Source organism: Anopheles merus, chromosome 3R, assembly GCF_017562075.2.
Source record: "Anopheles merus strain MAF chromosome 3R, AmerM5.1, whole genome shotgun sequence".
NCBI classification, from domain to species: domain Eukaryota; kingdom Metazoa; phylum Arthropoda; class Insecta; order Diptera; family Culicidae; genus Anopheles; species Anopheles merus.
Window position 1 is genome coordinate 34,113,540 of NC_054084.1, and position 15,369 is coordinate 34,128,908.

Genomic DNA, 15,369 nt, shown 5'->3' on the forward strand with positions numbered 1-15,369 from the left:
CCCGGGAGCGGTCGTCTTGGCTGTAAAGCTGCCTGATTTATGCCGTATCTGCCGACTGCCATCGGACGCGAGCACATAAATGTCTTCATTACAAATTTTGTTCATTATATTTTTACGACCCCTTTGCGAGGCGCTTCGCGAATGTGTCCAGCTGCGAAACGTCACTTGCTGCTGGGGGGGGTCCGCTTTGCATGAGCTGTGGCATACGGGGGAGTTGTTATTTACATACCCACGGGCGCACCGCGCGCTCGCAGTAAAAGCCTTTCGTGGCCTAATTAATGAAAGTCATGCTAATTTCGGGCAGCGAGACTCACCACACACCCGCAAACTATAACGCATGGCTTTTGTAACGGTGAAACGGGAAGGGGGAGGGAGTATTTGTGTCTCATCGCTTCCCTTTACCTTCACTCGAAGGCATACGCCAGGCTTGTTAAAGTCACTTTCAATTTGAGACAAAAAGGGACGGGGCGAAAAGAAATTGGGCGCAAAAGGGCCATCCACTGTACTTAGGCCTTTCCCTTCCAAACCTTTGCTTTCTCCTTTCCACCCATACGCATATATACGTACACACACACCTGTCACATATCCCATAATTATCGAATTGTTGAGCTGATCCAGAAACTTTTGCACACAGCCACAGTGGAGTGTTCCGGTTGGAGTTCCCCGTAGTGCAGGCAAATGTTACATTAAAGTGATGCGAGCAGGGAACGGGGCAAGGGAATCATTCGAACGAAACAGAACCGCCGCCCCGCGATCGTAAGACACGAATGCTCACGGCGGAAGGCGCATGAGAAATGTTAATGTCTTGTAGTGGTTAAGTGGTCCCGGTGCTTATCTGCATGCCGTTCGGTGATCATCATCTGCGCAGGCGCTCATCAGCATATCCACCCAACCGGGCAGGGGGAAATGTAAATCGGTCCACGGAGTGCCACAACAAAAAAAGGTACACAAACGCACACACACACGGACCCAGGGGTAGTCAAATGATATGATGTATTAAGACAATCATTCGTAGGCAAAGTCGTTCATCTTTTCGGGGCGAGAGTTTTGCGCGAGCGGCCAATACAGACACAGGCCTTACAACGACGGTTTGCGATTATCATGCAAGATCGTGTGGTATGAAGAGGAAGAACAAGAAGAAGACCGGGAGGAGATAATTTAATTATTTTCGTTTGGGTTGTTAATTGCACACTTTATAGGCTTGGATGGGGAAACACAAATTTTTCGGCGCAGCGGAATCAGATGCCGGTGGGCCAGCTAAACAAATGAGTACAACGGGAAACGAGTTTTCATTCCCCGAGCGGTGGGTGGATTCGCGGTTGTGATGTGTGGGGGGTTTTGGTTTGTTTTGAAGCAGTTTTGAAGCTTTGCCAATGTTCACCGTTTTTTTTTTGGGGCGAGGGCGTCCATTTTTCCCTTTCAAGTCGTTTAGCATGGTTTTGGGTTGTGTATTGAAATAAAAAAGGGTTTCCCGTCCAACACAGCGAACAGGTTTTACAGGCGAATTGTTCGTTAAATAATAAAAATGTGTAAAACGACTTCGACGACGAAGAGACAAATGTTTGCAATATTTGAAGTGCAGAAATAAAATGTTCAAATTATTCAAATTTTACCTGACAGAAATGGTTGAAATATTCTAGCTTGAATTTTGAATCCTATTGGGATCTCTTTCTTCGTCTACTTTACATTAATTTGCTTTATTAAGTTATATTTTTCAAAATAAAAATCGTAGCTTTATTTCCATATCTACCCCAAATTCACAAATGATTGCAACACATCTTTATCAATTTTATAACATGTTGGCATTTTTTGAGGTATTTGTGCAAAATCATTCATAAATAAGGAAAAAAAAGTTTAGCTATATTCCTATTACATTGCGGTACAGCAAAGACATGACCAATACTCTGTGAATATCAATTAGTCGCAAATAAGTTGAAAAAAAAGGCTTAAAAAAGCATATAAACTCGCTGAGTAAATTATACAAAACCCTCTGTAGCATAGATAACTCTTGCATATGCAGAAGAGATCATTCAAACAGGTGAAACAAGACTGAAAAATGATAACAGCGGAACATGCAGATCATATCGGTTGTGTACTTTCGAGCAAAAAAAAGGAAAAAAAAAAACAAAAAAACATCACCTTTCACACCGTTTGCTTCAAATAATCTTCAAGAAAGGAAAAAAACATAGCGAAACAAAACACTATCAAAAGCAACAACCGAACACGGTTAACAGGGATGCAATGGTGCACGTGATCGTGTTGCAGCCCTGTCTCTCTCTCTCTCTCTATCTCTTTTCGCACACGTTGATTATTGTAATTCCTTCCTCAAATTGCACTTTGAATAGGGAATCACTCATTACACTTGCGCGATCGGTTTGCCCCTTTTCCCGTTTTGCGATCGATCGATCGAGTCAGCAGGGCCCGGTCGATTGCACCTCAAAAAAAGGGAAGAAGCAAAGAAGCGGGAAGCATAACGTGCGGATTATCGCAGTGCCCGAGCGTATTCGCGTTTTGTTTTTTTTTTTTTATTTAATTTTATGATTATAATTTTTGCATAAAACACGTCTTGCTCGATTTCATTATTGTATTACGAAAATGGTGAATTCATTTCGTGTGCGATCGATACACCCGGCGCGGTGTAGATCGTATCCGATGATGCCTCGCAGGAGAAAAGGGTTCTTTGAGTTAAGAAGAAGAGGAAAACAACATTATCTACGTGTTTCCTTCGCCGTGGCAAGCGAGACGGTTTTTGGGAAGGAAGCGGTGAGCGGTGCGACGGAACGGAAATAATGATGATGATGATGGAATTATGGATCCATCGTGGTGCACAATCTGCACGCTGAACCCTCCCATGGCCCCGTCACTCACTGCCCCCTCTGCTTCCTCTTGCAGAGCATGATCCACAGCCACCGTCACGCGGGACAAAAGGCCCGGGCCGGGGCAATTGTGGTGAAACACCGAAGCCGATTGGCGGCCGGAACACACGGCTGCGGCCGTCGTCGTCGTTTTCACCATCCGGGGCCCGTCATTTCGTATGCATCCCGTATGCATCTACCCCCGTCTCTTTGCACCTGGATCATGAGCCGTCTATTGTGGATAAAAATATGATTGCAAATTATACCGATCCAGCCCCAATGCAGCGCCGGAAAGGAGGAGCCAAAACCGAACGCGCAGGAACGGGAAAAACACAACAGGCACAACATGCAAAATAAGAAATGAAAACCACCACCACCCCTGGGTATCTGCTCCAAACCCCTACCCCGGAGCGTGTTTGCGTTGTGAGAAATCAATGCCGCAGGGCGAAGCAGGCTGCCGTCACCCCGTGGGCAAATGAATGCTGCAGGCGGAACGCGCCCGCGAGTCCGCGCGATTCTTATGGGAAACGCGGGGCCGCGTTGATACCGGTGGCTCGTCGCACCGGGGCAAAACAGGATGGCCATAAATATATGCTTGGCCCGTAACGCCCCACCCGACCCGCACCAGTTCACCCTTTCGAGGGAGGCGGTTTACAAGGTCCGTCCGGCGCACGGGAAGGGAACCCCATTCCCATGCGGTTCCTTGCGCGACGCGAAAAGTGCATTGTTTCAAGCGTCCATGCATTGGACAGCAAATGGACACGCGGAGAATGCGCGGGATGAAGGACGAAATTAAATTACTAAAAATTACAACCTCAACCAACCCGGGCCCTGCATCTGCATATTAGTAGCAGGTTGGCCTTGGCGCGCCCGGCCAGCCCCCGGGTCCTGATTTGCTGCGGTTTCGCCGATGCTCATTTCCATCGCTGCACCGAAAAGGGGGGGTGGCACTCGGGTGCTTATCGGATCGGAGGCGGTGTGATCATCGCGGGGGTTTCTTCACCACACGAAAAGGGCAGCCAAGGATTGGCGTTTGGGGTTGTTTTGAATATGCTTTTGAATATTGTTTTTGAAAGAAATAAAAAAAGATCGTTTTCTCTCACGATGTTTTAATGCGGGATATAAAATCAACATGACGAATGGATTTTCATTACTCTGCTCCGTTCTGAGGGCATCACAGAATGCGTACCCAAAAAGGAGTGGAACTTCCTTCCAAGAAATCGCGAACAAGCTCCACTTTGGCAAACAATTCTTTCTCCCAGCAGTCAGCACACGGAAGCAGATGCAAAAGGAAACCCCTTTTCGAAGTGGAACAGGAGCAGCAGCAGCAGCAGCAGCAGCAGAACAAAATTAAAAGCCTTCACACACACACACACACACACACACAGAAAGGCCACCACGTGTTTCCGTACCGCCGTAAAAACCGAAGCGAACGCATTTGTGCGATCCGCAAAGATGGAAATGAATGCACGCGCAGCGCGTGAATGGGCCTGCGCAGCGCAGTTGTGTGGTTTATGTTGCAGTGCGGCGGAAGATTGCCTGCCAAAAGAAGGTATTGCATCAACCCGCATGGGGCAGACTTGGGGCGTTTGGCGGGCAGAGCTCCACTTGCTTCTCGGCCGCGCTCGCGAATAATAATCCGTTCAGCCTGCGCGACAGTGCCCGCAGACACCGCATGCACGCCGAAACGAAGCGCGAGCGAGCAGGGCGCAACCAGCACGCAAACGATGAAGCGCAACGAGCGCATCGAGCGCAGTGCAACAATAAGCATAATATGATTATAGTTTTTAGCGATCCCTTAGGGCGGAGCTCCCGAATTGTGGATCACATTAAAAGATATGAACTTTATGCTTAGCATCTTGCGCTGCTTCGCTCGCTCTCTCCCTCTCTCTCAATCAGCTCTCGAGCTTGGTTGGTGTGCAGACAACCACTCGACAATCGAGGGCGCAGGGGTTTTTGGGTTCGGTGGAGAAACAGAAGAAACAAGATCATGAAAGAAAAACCTGAACAGACAGAAGACAAGAAAGGGAATAATGCATCATCATCTTCGTCCTCGCCGTCTTGGACGTCATCTTCGAATGCAGCAGCACATCTCGAAGCTTCTCACTCACTCGCTCACTCACTCACTCACTCACTCTCTCTCTCTCTCTCTCTCTCTCTCTCTCTGTGCTGATCGTTTTATGCATCTCGATTTGAAGCCATCGACTAATATGGAAGGCAAATGAATTGGCCGAAACGATGGCTGCATCGTGTAATTGATGTTGCATTGTTGATTAATATTTTTCGCTTTACCATTTTGTGCGGCCAACGCGGTGAAATATTAGTCCCGAGACCGATGGCGATGGCCACCGCCGAAAACTAGTCGCGGCGCGCATGGGAGTCAATCATATTTTTTTTCTTTTCGGGAAAGCAATGGGTGCACACAGCACAGCACGATTTGTGTTTGGTGATCGGGCAATGGGAGCAAAACCGGCAAGCAACAAAAGCGTACCGCGCCCTTGTAAAACGGAATTGGAAGCTGTAAAAGCTCCTTTTCAAAGCTTTTAAAGCAAATAAATAAAGCAAAAAAGTTGAGCATACTGCAAGTTAGCGACCAAGCGGTACCACGAAGGAATAAAAACGCACGGCACAACCCACCCGGCATGACTCACACAGCCACAGCACGACGTGAGTGATCGTAAATATTGCGGCACGACAAAAGAAAGCATAAAACATAAACTAAAGAAATACAGAGAAACCAAAAAAACACCACGCTGGACTGGGTCGGGGCTGGACATAAAAACATAGACAGCATCGTCCGATTCCGGGCCGCTGATTGAATGGGCGCCAATATTCTAATTTGTACCTGGATTTGGCACCTTCCCGCTCGAAGGTTGCCTGAAACACTTGTCCACACACAGACGTTCCTCTCTGCCTGTTTGTGCTGTTGCCTCTTTCGGAAGCTTTCGGTGCTACTTCTGTTCCTTCGACCCTCAATAGCCTGGATCGCGCTTCGACCAACGGCAGACGGCAGAAGGATCCTTTTTATTTTTTGTTGATTTGTTGCTCCTTATTTTTGAGGTATTTTTCCCTCCCTCCCTCGCTCTCTCTCTCCCTTTTCCCTGTGTGCCTTTTTTATCCTTTTGCCTTTTGCGCAAAGCAAGAGTGGCCGAGGACCATGCGATATGGCTGGACGTGGGTCAACATGTAACGAAGTTATTGCATTCATCGAGTTCAAGGCTTGCAAGGGTTCTACTGCAAACAGGGTCCATGTGTCGGTCGGTCATCGGAAAAAGGTCCAACAAAAATAACAAAAAAAGGTGAAACACAAAACAGAAAATGCAATGTGATAATTTGCATTTGTTTCTACCTGTCCAAGTTTTAGTTAGGAAAAGGAGAGACAAAAAGGTTCTTTTTCTGCTATTTGTGACTTTTGGGATGCTTCATTCTTCTCGGGTTCGTCTTCTGTTACATTGAACCGATCTAGGCTCAGGCCGGCTTGATCGAGAGATAGATGCTGATGATGATCTGTAGCGCGCACTATCTTTTTGTTTCTGGCATGTTGCCCGTTGCAAGCAAAAATTAAGGACTCAAGCATCATTACCTAGACGCATCCTTCGCTCATTAATTGTCCTTTTCCTGTCCGGTCCATTACGGAGAAAAATGATAATTTTTATCTCCGTCTGTCTGTGGGACTGGGTTTGCTGCTGTTATTCCAATTTTCCAAACTGCATTTCACTGCACTTCTGCCCCTGTGTCTTTTGCGCGCATTTGGTGTAGGGCAAGTTCGCACACCAGCTGTCGAGGGTGTTTTTTTAAGTGATTCCGAAGATTCCGAGAATGTTTTCATTGCAACAATGCGCTCGATACGGGGGAGATAAGGTTGAATTTAAAAACGTTTCAACCCCTCTGTGCTTGCGGGTGAGTTGCAAACTCATCTCGCGTTCTAGCGTGCATCCTTGTGTGCATTCCAGCCATCAACAGAAAGGGAAGAGAGAGAAAAAAAAGCGGGGCTCCCCTCGCTTTAGTGTCCTTTTTAGTACCGTAAACGAGGTGACAAGTTGTTGCACGCACTAATTGCGCGGTCGCGTTTGCGCGAGCGAAGCAAACCGTTTAATGTGCCGAACAAGGCACACGGCTGGCTTCTCTCCCTTCCTTGGCGAAGGATGCAAAATTGCATTGATTGCGGTTGTCACCCGCCGCAGGGCACACAGACGTGCGGTTGCGGTTGGTGCAGTGCATCGGCGAGCGCCACCAAAAGCACAACAGCACAGCAGAACGGGAAAGGCTGAAGCATACAGCGGCTCTGGGGCTCCGTATGTAGATGGCGTGTGCGCGGCTGGTTTAAAGAGTGGCAGCCCAGCTGCCGGTTGAAGCTGACGATGGAGCGTCGCTTGCGGCTACGTACAGTGGATACAGGGTAGAGACCACACGCTTCGACCGGTTCGGTACCTTACCAGTGGGGTACGATCAATGGCAACAAAAAGTGCATCGAAAAATGAGACGTTTCAACGTGGAGCAAATGAGCTGCCCCAGGCTGTCTGAAAACCGTAGAACAAATAACACATTAACGCACACAGGAAGCCGTCGAGTCGGTGGGCGGGAGGATGGATAAGGCGTTTGGAATTCTGCTACAGAGGTCATGCGATCGAATCCCAGGTGGATGTGGAAAGAATCTTAAATGAAGAGGATTATTATTGGCACAGCTTCAAATCTCTTCAAATAAAACCCGTCTCGCATCTAACTCGCTTATTCGTTTCACTTGTTCCATAACTTAACAAACGCTTCTCGTAGCATAACCCTCTTAAAGTCCACATAACGGTCTCGAAAAAAAAGTAATGTTGCTTCGGTGACAGAACACATACACGCTTATTATAATTTCACGCCACGGTGCACAATCTACTGCCAATGGCTTCTCGGCCGATGGTAAGGTTTAGTAAGCCAATTCTAATGCGGATTGTATTGACCGCTCATTGTAATCGACCCACTACGAACAATCGCACAAGCACGAAGGCTACACACCGGCTTACCTCCCCCCCCGCCGTTGATTAGTTTGGAACGAAATTTGTTCCACGAGCGCCTACCATGCGCCTCAAGTTTGTGTCACAAGCGGCTTAATTTAAAATGTTCTCACATTTTGTCTTGATTAGCCGTGAAGATTTCATCAAATGCCTTTGGCTGCCTGTGATCGAGAAACGCCACCATGACTAACAAAAAAATGGAAGCACACAGGTTGACACAGATACATGCGCAGAGCCCCTGCTGTCGGTGTTTCCATTCGATTGCGTTTGGAGCAAAACGGTGGGCAAGGTACCGGGCCAACGGAGGCCCATGCAAATGGAACTGTGGCTCTGTGGCCTTGTAATTAAATGTAGCATGAGTATTTAATAATTAATCTTTGTTTATTTTGTTTCGTTTCTTCCACAATACCTAGCTAGGCAGGGTTCGCTTGGAAGATTTATGAAGAATTTATGTTGGTTGTACTTTTTTTTTAATTTGAGATTTGTATCATTTTTGACACAATAATTTAAGGTGTTATGTCAAAAATGAATTCATTTATTGTATTAAAATATGCTAAAAATATAAAAAAAATAATAAATTCATTTCAATAGACCGGGCTCAATAAGGTAATCAATAAGTCACTGAAAGCCAAGCCCACTAGTGGTACAGGGAGGCCGTGATTGACAACGGTTGTTGTGTCAAATAAGAAGAAGAAGAGGAAGAAGAATGAATTCAATTTTGAGTACATTCTGCATGTTAAACTAATTAAAACGTAAAAAAGGAATAAAAAAGAGACTAAGCGACGAACCCTGCGCAATTCTGTTAATGGGCAAATAAAAAGAACAACCGGAAAGAAGCCATTAAAACGCAAAAGAAAAACAATTAAAACGACCACTCGGATGCATCGTTCCCGCAAGGGCTACAAATTGTCATTTGAATAAATAAAGGTACAAATTAGAATATACCTTACCCTAGGGGGGTGTACCGTCGTTTGCCCTCGTTGTTCGCGATCGATGTGTAATAGACCCCGTTTGTGCACTTGATTGTTGAGTGTTTAATTTTCTTAGTCCCCTACCCTTCACCCCTTCACCTCATTCTTTCACTGAACAAACTCCCTCAAAGGGGGATGAAAAAGGTATGAATGAATACCGACCGATATTAAACTTCTGCACCTTCTCCCTGCCCTTGTTCTTCTCTCCCCATATGAGTACACATGTACCCCAACAGTGAAGCAGATAATGATGAGTAGATTGAAAACCGATCGACCGGTGATCAGCGACCAGCGCCGCGGCAACAATGTAGTCAAAGTGGGTGACGATCGAGCAGCCCACCCGACCCGCCGGGGGTCCGTTTGATCGGCTTGATGAAACGAAAGCTGCCAACACCCGCCAGGTAGGCCGGCATACATCGAAAATGTAAACAAAAACAACCCTCGCCCTTCGATGGCGCTGTCGTACTTGATCAAAAGTTTCACAAAACAAAAAGATTGAAAAGCAAACTGCTGTTTAATTAAAGTGAGAAATATTCAAACAGAAACCTTCTCGGCCAGAGATTGAAATTTTCCGTGTGAACCTACCTGCCCCCTTTGGTGAGGCGCCGGCTTTTTTATGGTCGGAGACGATGTGTGTGTGTGTGCGTGTGGCGGGGGGGGGTTCTTTTCCATTGTGTACCCGAAACCAGACAAATTTGAAAATCATCATATGCTCAGGCACCGGGGAACAGGAAAAAGCATGCGAGAACAACGAGAGCAACAGCATGAATGAAAATCCAAAAATGGGGATAGTCGGAAGGATGCTAAAGGCTGTATGGAAGGTGGCCGAGAGGGTACCGGGTCGATTGAATTAAATCGGAAATGATGTGGAAAAATTTAGCCAATTCTCAGTCACGCCGGTCGGTGAATATGGGACCGCAAAGCGCTGCTTGGGGAAGAGTTCGTCTTTTTCCTCCCTTCTAACTCCATTCTCCTTTTGCGGAAAGAATTTCCCTTATACACACACATACACACAGACATAATACAAACTAGTTCATAGTCAAAAAGAGGCTTTTTTGCGTCAAGGAAGGAACAAAAAATCACGCAACTGGCAAAGCTAATAGGGTACACGGGCGCCTTTCTCTTCGGGGATGCTTTGTATTAAGCTAAGAAGCCTCTCCCCGGTCCAGAAAGAAAGCAACATGAATCAACAGATGTCCATCGTGGTGAACACATAATGAGGTGAACGAACCATGCAGATTACAATACATCATGACCGTTCGATTTTCTAGCACAGAGACGATGGATAACAACAACAAAAAATCCTCACACATACAAAACCATTTCTTTCACGTGAAAAGCCAAGCCAACCGGCCAAGAAAAGGGATGGAAAGGAATTATTAATCTAAATTTTTATTAAATTGGCAATTCATTTGTGTTTGGTTAAACCATAAACAGAGCAACAGTGGGTTTTTTTCTTCTGTGTGTGTCGAACCTTCCCATCAAAAAAGTTTTACTCTTTTTCCTTCCGAAAAAATGACCCGTCGACCATTCATCGACAAAACAGATCCTCCTCCTTCGAGCGCGACCAAACACAAGTCGGCAAATGGGCCTGCTGCCACAAAGTAGCGATCGGCGACGGCCGGCGACGTTGTCATCGCGGGCGGCGACTCAGGTCGGCAATCGAAGGCACTGGTTCACAGATCGCGTCTGCAAATTAAACACGCTGCCCATCATTATCATCTACCGCGGGGAGGCTGTACCTTTCACGAGGGCGCGGACACAAAAAAGGGACCGCGAACACCGGGGTGAGTGCAAAGTCGCGCCGGCAGACGGTCGTGCTTTTGTCGGTCATCGGCTTTGGTGCTGGCGCTTCCCGGGCTTAAGCGATCAACCCGCCGTCACGGATAGAGTCATAAAATGTGGCTTTAAGCAACTGTCAAAATATTTATGGGATGGTTCTTGCCAGGCCTTTGCTCCCATTTCGTCTCGTCTTCGTGTTTCCGTGTTAGGTTGGCAGGACTTTTCGAGAAGCGTTTCGGGCAAGCGACGAACCCTTCAAAGCTGACCACTCCACTGATAGTGTTCGGAGCAGTTGCCTGTTTTTTCCATTTTTTTCCTTACTTTGGTCATGTAATCTCGTCATGAAATGAACCATCGAATCAAAATCAGACCTCGAACAGACCCGTGTTCGAGATGACATAAATCATAATTTAAATTAAATGACTTTTTTTTTATTGCGCTGCTGGCGGTTTGCTGGTAAACACTCATTTGTCAAGGCGCTTGTGCTTGCGAGCTAAAGATCAAATCTTGCAGATACACTACGCTCACTGCACATCAACAAAATGTTGATTTGTAGAGTGATTTTAACGCTCCAATCGGCGGATCACACGATACCGCGCACCTCCACCTTTTGTGGCAGATTATTACAAATTGCAACTTCAAATTAAATAATAAATGAATTCATTAAACTGTGATATTTCGCCTCGGTGCGATCGAAGCCAAACCCGGAGGGGGGATAAGGGGGTTGAAAAATAAAGACTGTAGCGCCATCACAACAGCGCGCGTTCGCTATCAACACAGTGTAACAACAGTGTGGGGCGAGAGCCCACAGCACAGCATCGATCATGTTATTTATTTTTTGCCCTCTTCTCTCTTCCGATCTTCAGGCCACTTCCACCACCTTTCGCTAGGGATATTGGATTGAAGCTGCATCATCTGCAGAAGGGTGCATGATTCAAAGGCTTTATTAGTTCCCACCGCTTGATTCTGGCGCGCGCGCTGAAGAGAGAAATGGCTTGCGCGATTGGGAGAACAACAAAAAAACCAACCAAGGCAAGGAAAATGAGTAAATAATAATCACATTTAATAATCGCTTACTTGCTAATTTTGTATCCTCTGCCACATTTTGAGCTGAAAGCTTTTTTTATGAAAACCTTCTAAAGGACAATCCTCGAATGTTAGAAAAAGGATATTCTTACCAGCGAAAAAACCACAAAAAAAAACAAAAAGCACTTTGCTGCGAAAGTATCTGACCCTCTTCCTCATGGCTCGAGCATCATAATTATTAAATTTAAATCTACCTGAGCACTGTCCATTAAAGCGCACTAAAAACAAGTTCATTATCCGCGGACGAAGAGTGGTGCAAAACAAAAAAAATGAAGGAAATACGTATCTTGTGCCTACATTTTGTGAGCCTGGTCGCAAGTACACTTACTACAAAGAAAAAAGTATATTACAAAAAAACTCGCACAAACTAACGTGAAACGTTTGGCTTAACACGTCGCAACGGGAAGCGAAGGAGCAGGGACTTTGCGAGTCGCGGTGCTGATGCCGGGGTGGATAAAATTCGCCAAAGATTCGCTGCTTCACGGCCAAAGTGTGTCCTGCCTGTTCGCCTCCTCGCACGTCCCTTCCCCCCTCTCCCTTTGGCGAAACAATCGATCGCGATGTTGTGATTAAAAATAATATTCACTCATTCCCTTTATCGCTCCATTCTCAAAGGGGGGGAATTTGCCCGTGCACTACTTCCCGTGCTGAGGCGAGCCGCGATGGTGAGTGCATTATTGGTCCGCTGGCAGGAGCGTGGTAAAAAGCCCTGCTTCTTCGTCTTCTGTCCGCTCAGCCGTCCAAATTATACACCCGCCACAAACAATAAACTCCCGCGCGCTGGAGTGTGTGTGTGAGAGAGCTGCAAGCCCTTTACGCTTTTCACACGCGAATCGTGTACGCGCCGCGGCCTGTGTGTTGCGCAACGGTGCAATCGCTCCGCTCCGATCCGATCGCGCACGGCTGCGTCTATGATGGCGCGACGGTTGTATGCAGATTATTTTTTCCACCTTTCCCCCGAAAAAAAAAATAAAGCAAAAAACATTATCGCATTATTCGCGGGGTACCATAATCACGGCCCTCACTAACATATGACCTCCGATTTTATTTTTTTGGGATTTTCATACAGAACAGAAAGACAGAAGAGAGAGAGGCGTACGGGGACAAAGAACGACAACAATTTTCCCACCAAAAAACACAACGCCACAAAACCCGGACCATCCTCCCACGACACGTTTTGTCGTGTTGTGTGTGTGTGTGTGTGTGTGTGTGTGTGTGTGTGTGTGTGTGTGTGTGTGTGTGTGTGTGTGTGTGTGTGTGTGTGTGTGTGTGTGTGTGTGTGTGTGTTGTCGTGGTAAGGCTTCCCGCCTTATCGCGCTTTCAAATCTTTCGTTTTCCTTTCATTTTATAATTACTCTTTTTTTTCGCTCCCCCCCAATCGATCGATGATCATCGGGGTTGATTTTTGTGGAAGATCACGCGCGCTTTACATTTCAATTTGATGCGTTTTTCGCACACTATCGTGAGCGGCTGGGGGGCGCAGGATTTAATTTCACGTTTGACGCTATTTACTTACCGAAGGATTTTTCGCGCCCTTCCGGCTCGGCGGGTTCTGTGGATGGAGGACAAACAAGAAACAGATTTAATATCGCAGGGAGAATTTTGAGCAAAGAAAACAAATTTCAAGAAAAAGAGGAAAACGCTCAATCAAATCACAGCTCAAGCAGTTGGGATAATTTGTTTTTTCCCTCCACATTCCGATTCCCGCCTCATATACATGTAGGTGCACACACGTATACATATTCACGGGCGGGACCTTCTGTGGGCTCGATACAGATTATCGCATTACCAGTATGAGGGAGAGCGAGAAAGAGAGAGAGATAGAGAGAGATAGAGAGAGAGAGAGAGAGAGAGAGAGTAAGAGAGCAAAAGCAAGCGACGTACGCGAATGCTGCAGGAAGTACCAAATTATCATAATTATCGTCAACAATACGGCGGTAACAACCGGCTCAGAAATCTCGTCATCAGATGCCCGGCCTTCCAGATGGGACGCGAGGGAGCACCCGAGTACTTGTGCCCGCTAAGGTGCCATCGGGCAAAGATCTCTTTCCGTCTTTCCGGCCTTCATCGGGAGCATATTCAAATATTAAAACGGGTTCGTCGCTTGCTCGGTTGCGGTACACGGGAGGGGTAGGAAAGTCATTGAGAAATTATTACGATCTCCTTCACTTCCAGCAGCAGCAGCAGCCACATATTCTGCATCAAGATCATCATGGCCCAAAACCAATTCCCTTTGAGCTGGAATGGGCTAATCTCGCCAGAAACCGAAACGTACAAACTCTCCGCGTGCTCCACGAGAGCGCGAGCGCGTGAGAACCCGAACAGAAGCAATTTCCGCACGGAGGCCTTTTTTTCGTGGACATTCAACACGGATATTCTATCGCCCCCCACTTCAAGCCCAAAGAGATAAATGGTGATGATGATGACTCGAATCAAATTTAAAATTTGAATATTCCAACACCAAACCAAAGATGAATTGGTGGAGGCCCACCGGGGGATAAGGGAAAAACGCCACCGAACCAGAGTGGAACACAAACCTGAACGAAATTGAAGTCCGGTGGGACGCTGAGCGAGAGGGCCTTGCGCCAGCGGCTCGCGAACAGCGGACAAGATTAATACGCTAATTCTGCGCTGGCGGACGATTTACCTCAATCGAATCTGTGTGTGCGCGGGCCAGAGATGATGAAGCTGCTGCTGATGCTGCTGCTACTAGTCTGCCTAATTTCGTTTGGACAAACTATGAAACGGGAGGCACAAAAAAAAGGCACAAACTCCGAACCAAACCGTGGGGACTGCAATTATTGGAATTTTACACCTCTAATTTCACGGAAGCTCGCCAGTTTCATGTTTTCCCCTTGTGCTCGCGTGGAGCGATCGATGAAGATAACGGCTCGCGCTTCCGAGAGGTGGGAAATAAATAATCACATTCCGTCTGCGGAGGGTTAGGACTCAGAAATGGAAATCAAAATTAAAATGAGAGTTGCTGGACGCGTCCCCGCCGATCATCAGTCATTTTGTTCCGTTTGCTCTGGTCCGGTTGGATCACAACCCCTCGTTCGTTTGGCGCTGCAGTGGTGCGCAAATTAACATACGGATTTTGTGTGTACAAGTTTCTCTCCTCGCAAAGGCAGTGTGCGACAATCTCAAAAGGCGACAAATTAACGACTAAACCGGACACAGTCGAGCGAGCACAAGCCACTCACTACAAGTCTTATCTTCGGCCAGCGATCGGACAGTTTTCCACGGGGCCGGCGCTACGGCGACATCCGAAAAGCGGGGCCTCCGAACGGAAAACGAAACGGAACGAACCGCGCTTGTTACGATCCAATCCCCTCGATGCCGGCGTTTGACTGTGGGCCAGTTTTATGGGCTTGTAATAATTTGCGTCGCGCGTTCTGTGAAACATGTGAAAACCATGAACCCAGGCTCTGGCTCCTGCCAGAGGTTACGAGCTTTTTGGGTAACAAATTTCGATGCCTCGTTCGGGTAAGGAAGAAATCCACCCCGACCCCAGACAGTGATAAACGATGGAGAAGTGAGAAAAGTGGAATAAAAATTGTCAAATAGTACAAGCAATTATTTTAACCACCGTTCCGTGCCGGAAAACACACACACACACACACACACACGCACACAGGCAGCAGAGATCGGTAAAAGAAACGAAAAACAATGTCC

At 46.9% G+C, this 15,369-nt stretch overlaps 1 protein-coding gene across 10 annotated transcripts in view; it reads right to left on the reverse strand.

Moving 5' to 3' along the window:
* Window positions 1–15,369, reverse strand: part of LOC121597887 — a 121,639-nt gene that overhangs the window by 79,866 nt on the left and 26,404 nt on the right. For all 10 annotated transcript variants that reach the window (XM_041924153.1, XM_041924151.1, XM_041924160.1 and 7 more), the window contains one exon: window positions 13,211–13,246. In XM_041924153.1, coding sequence (XP_041780087.1) covers window positions 13,211–13,246 — 36 coding nt within the window. The remainder of the gene's footprint in view (window positions 1–13,210; window positions 13,247–15,369) is intronic.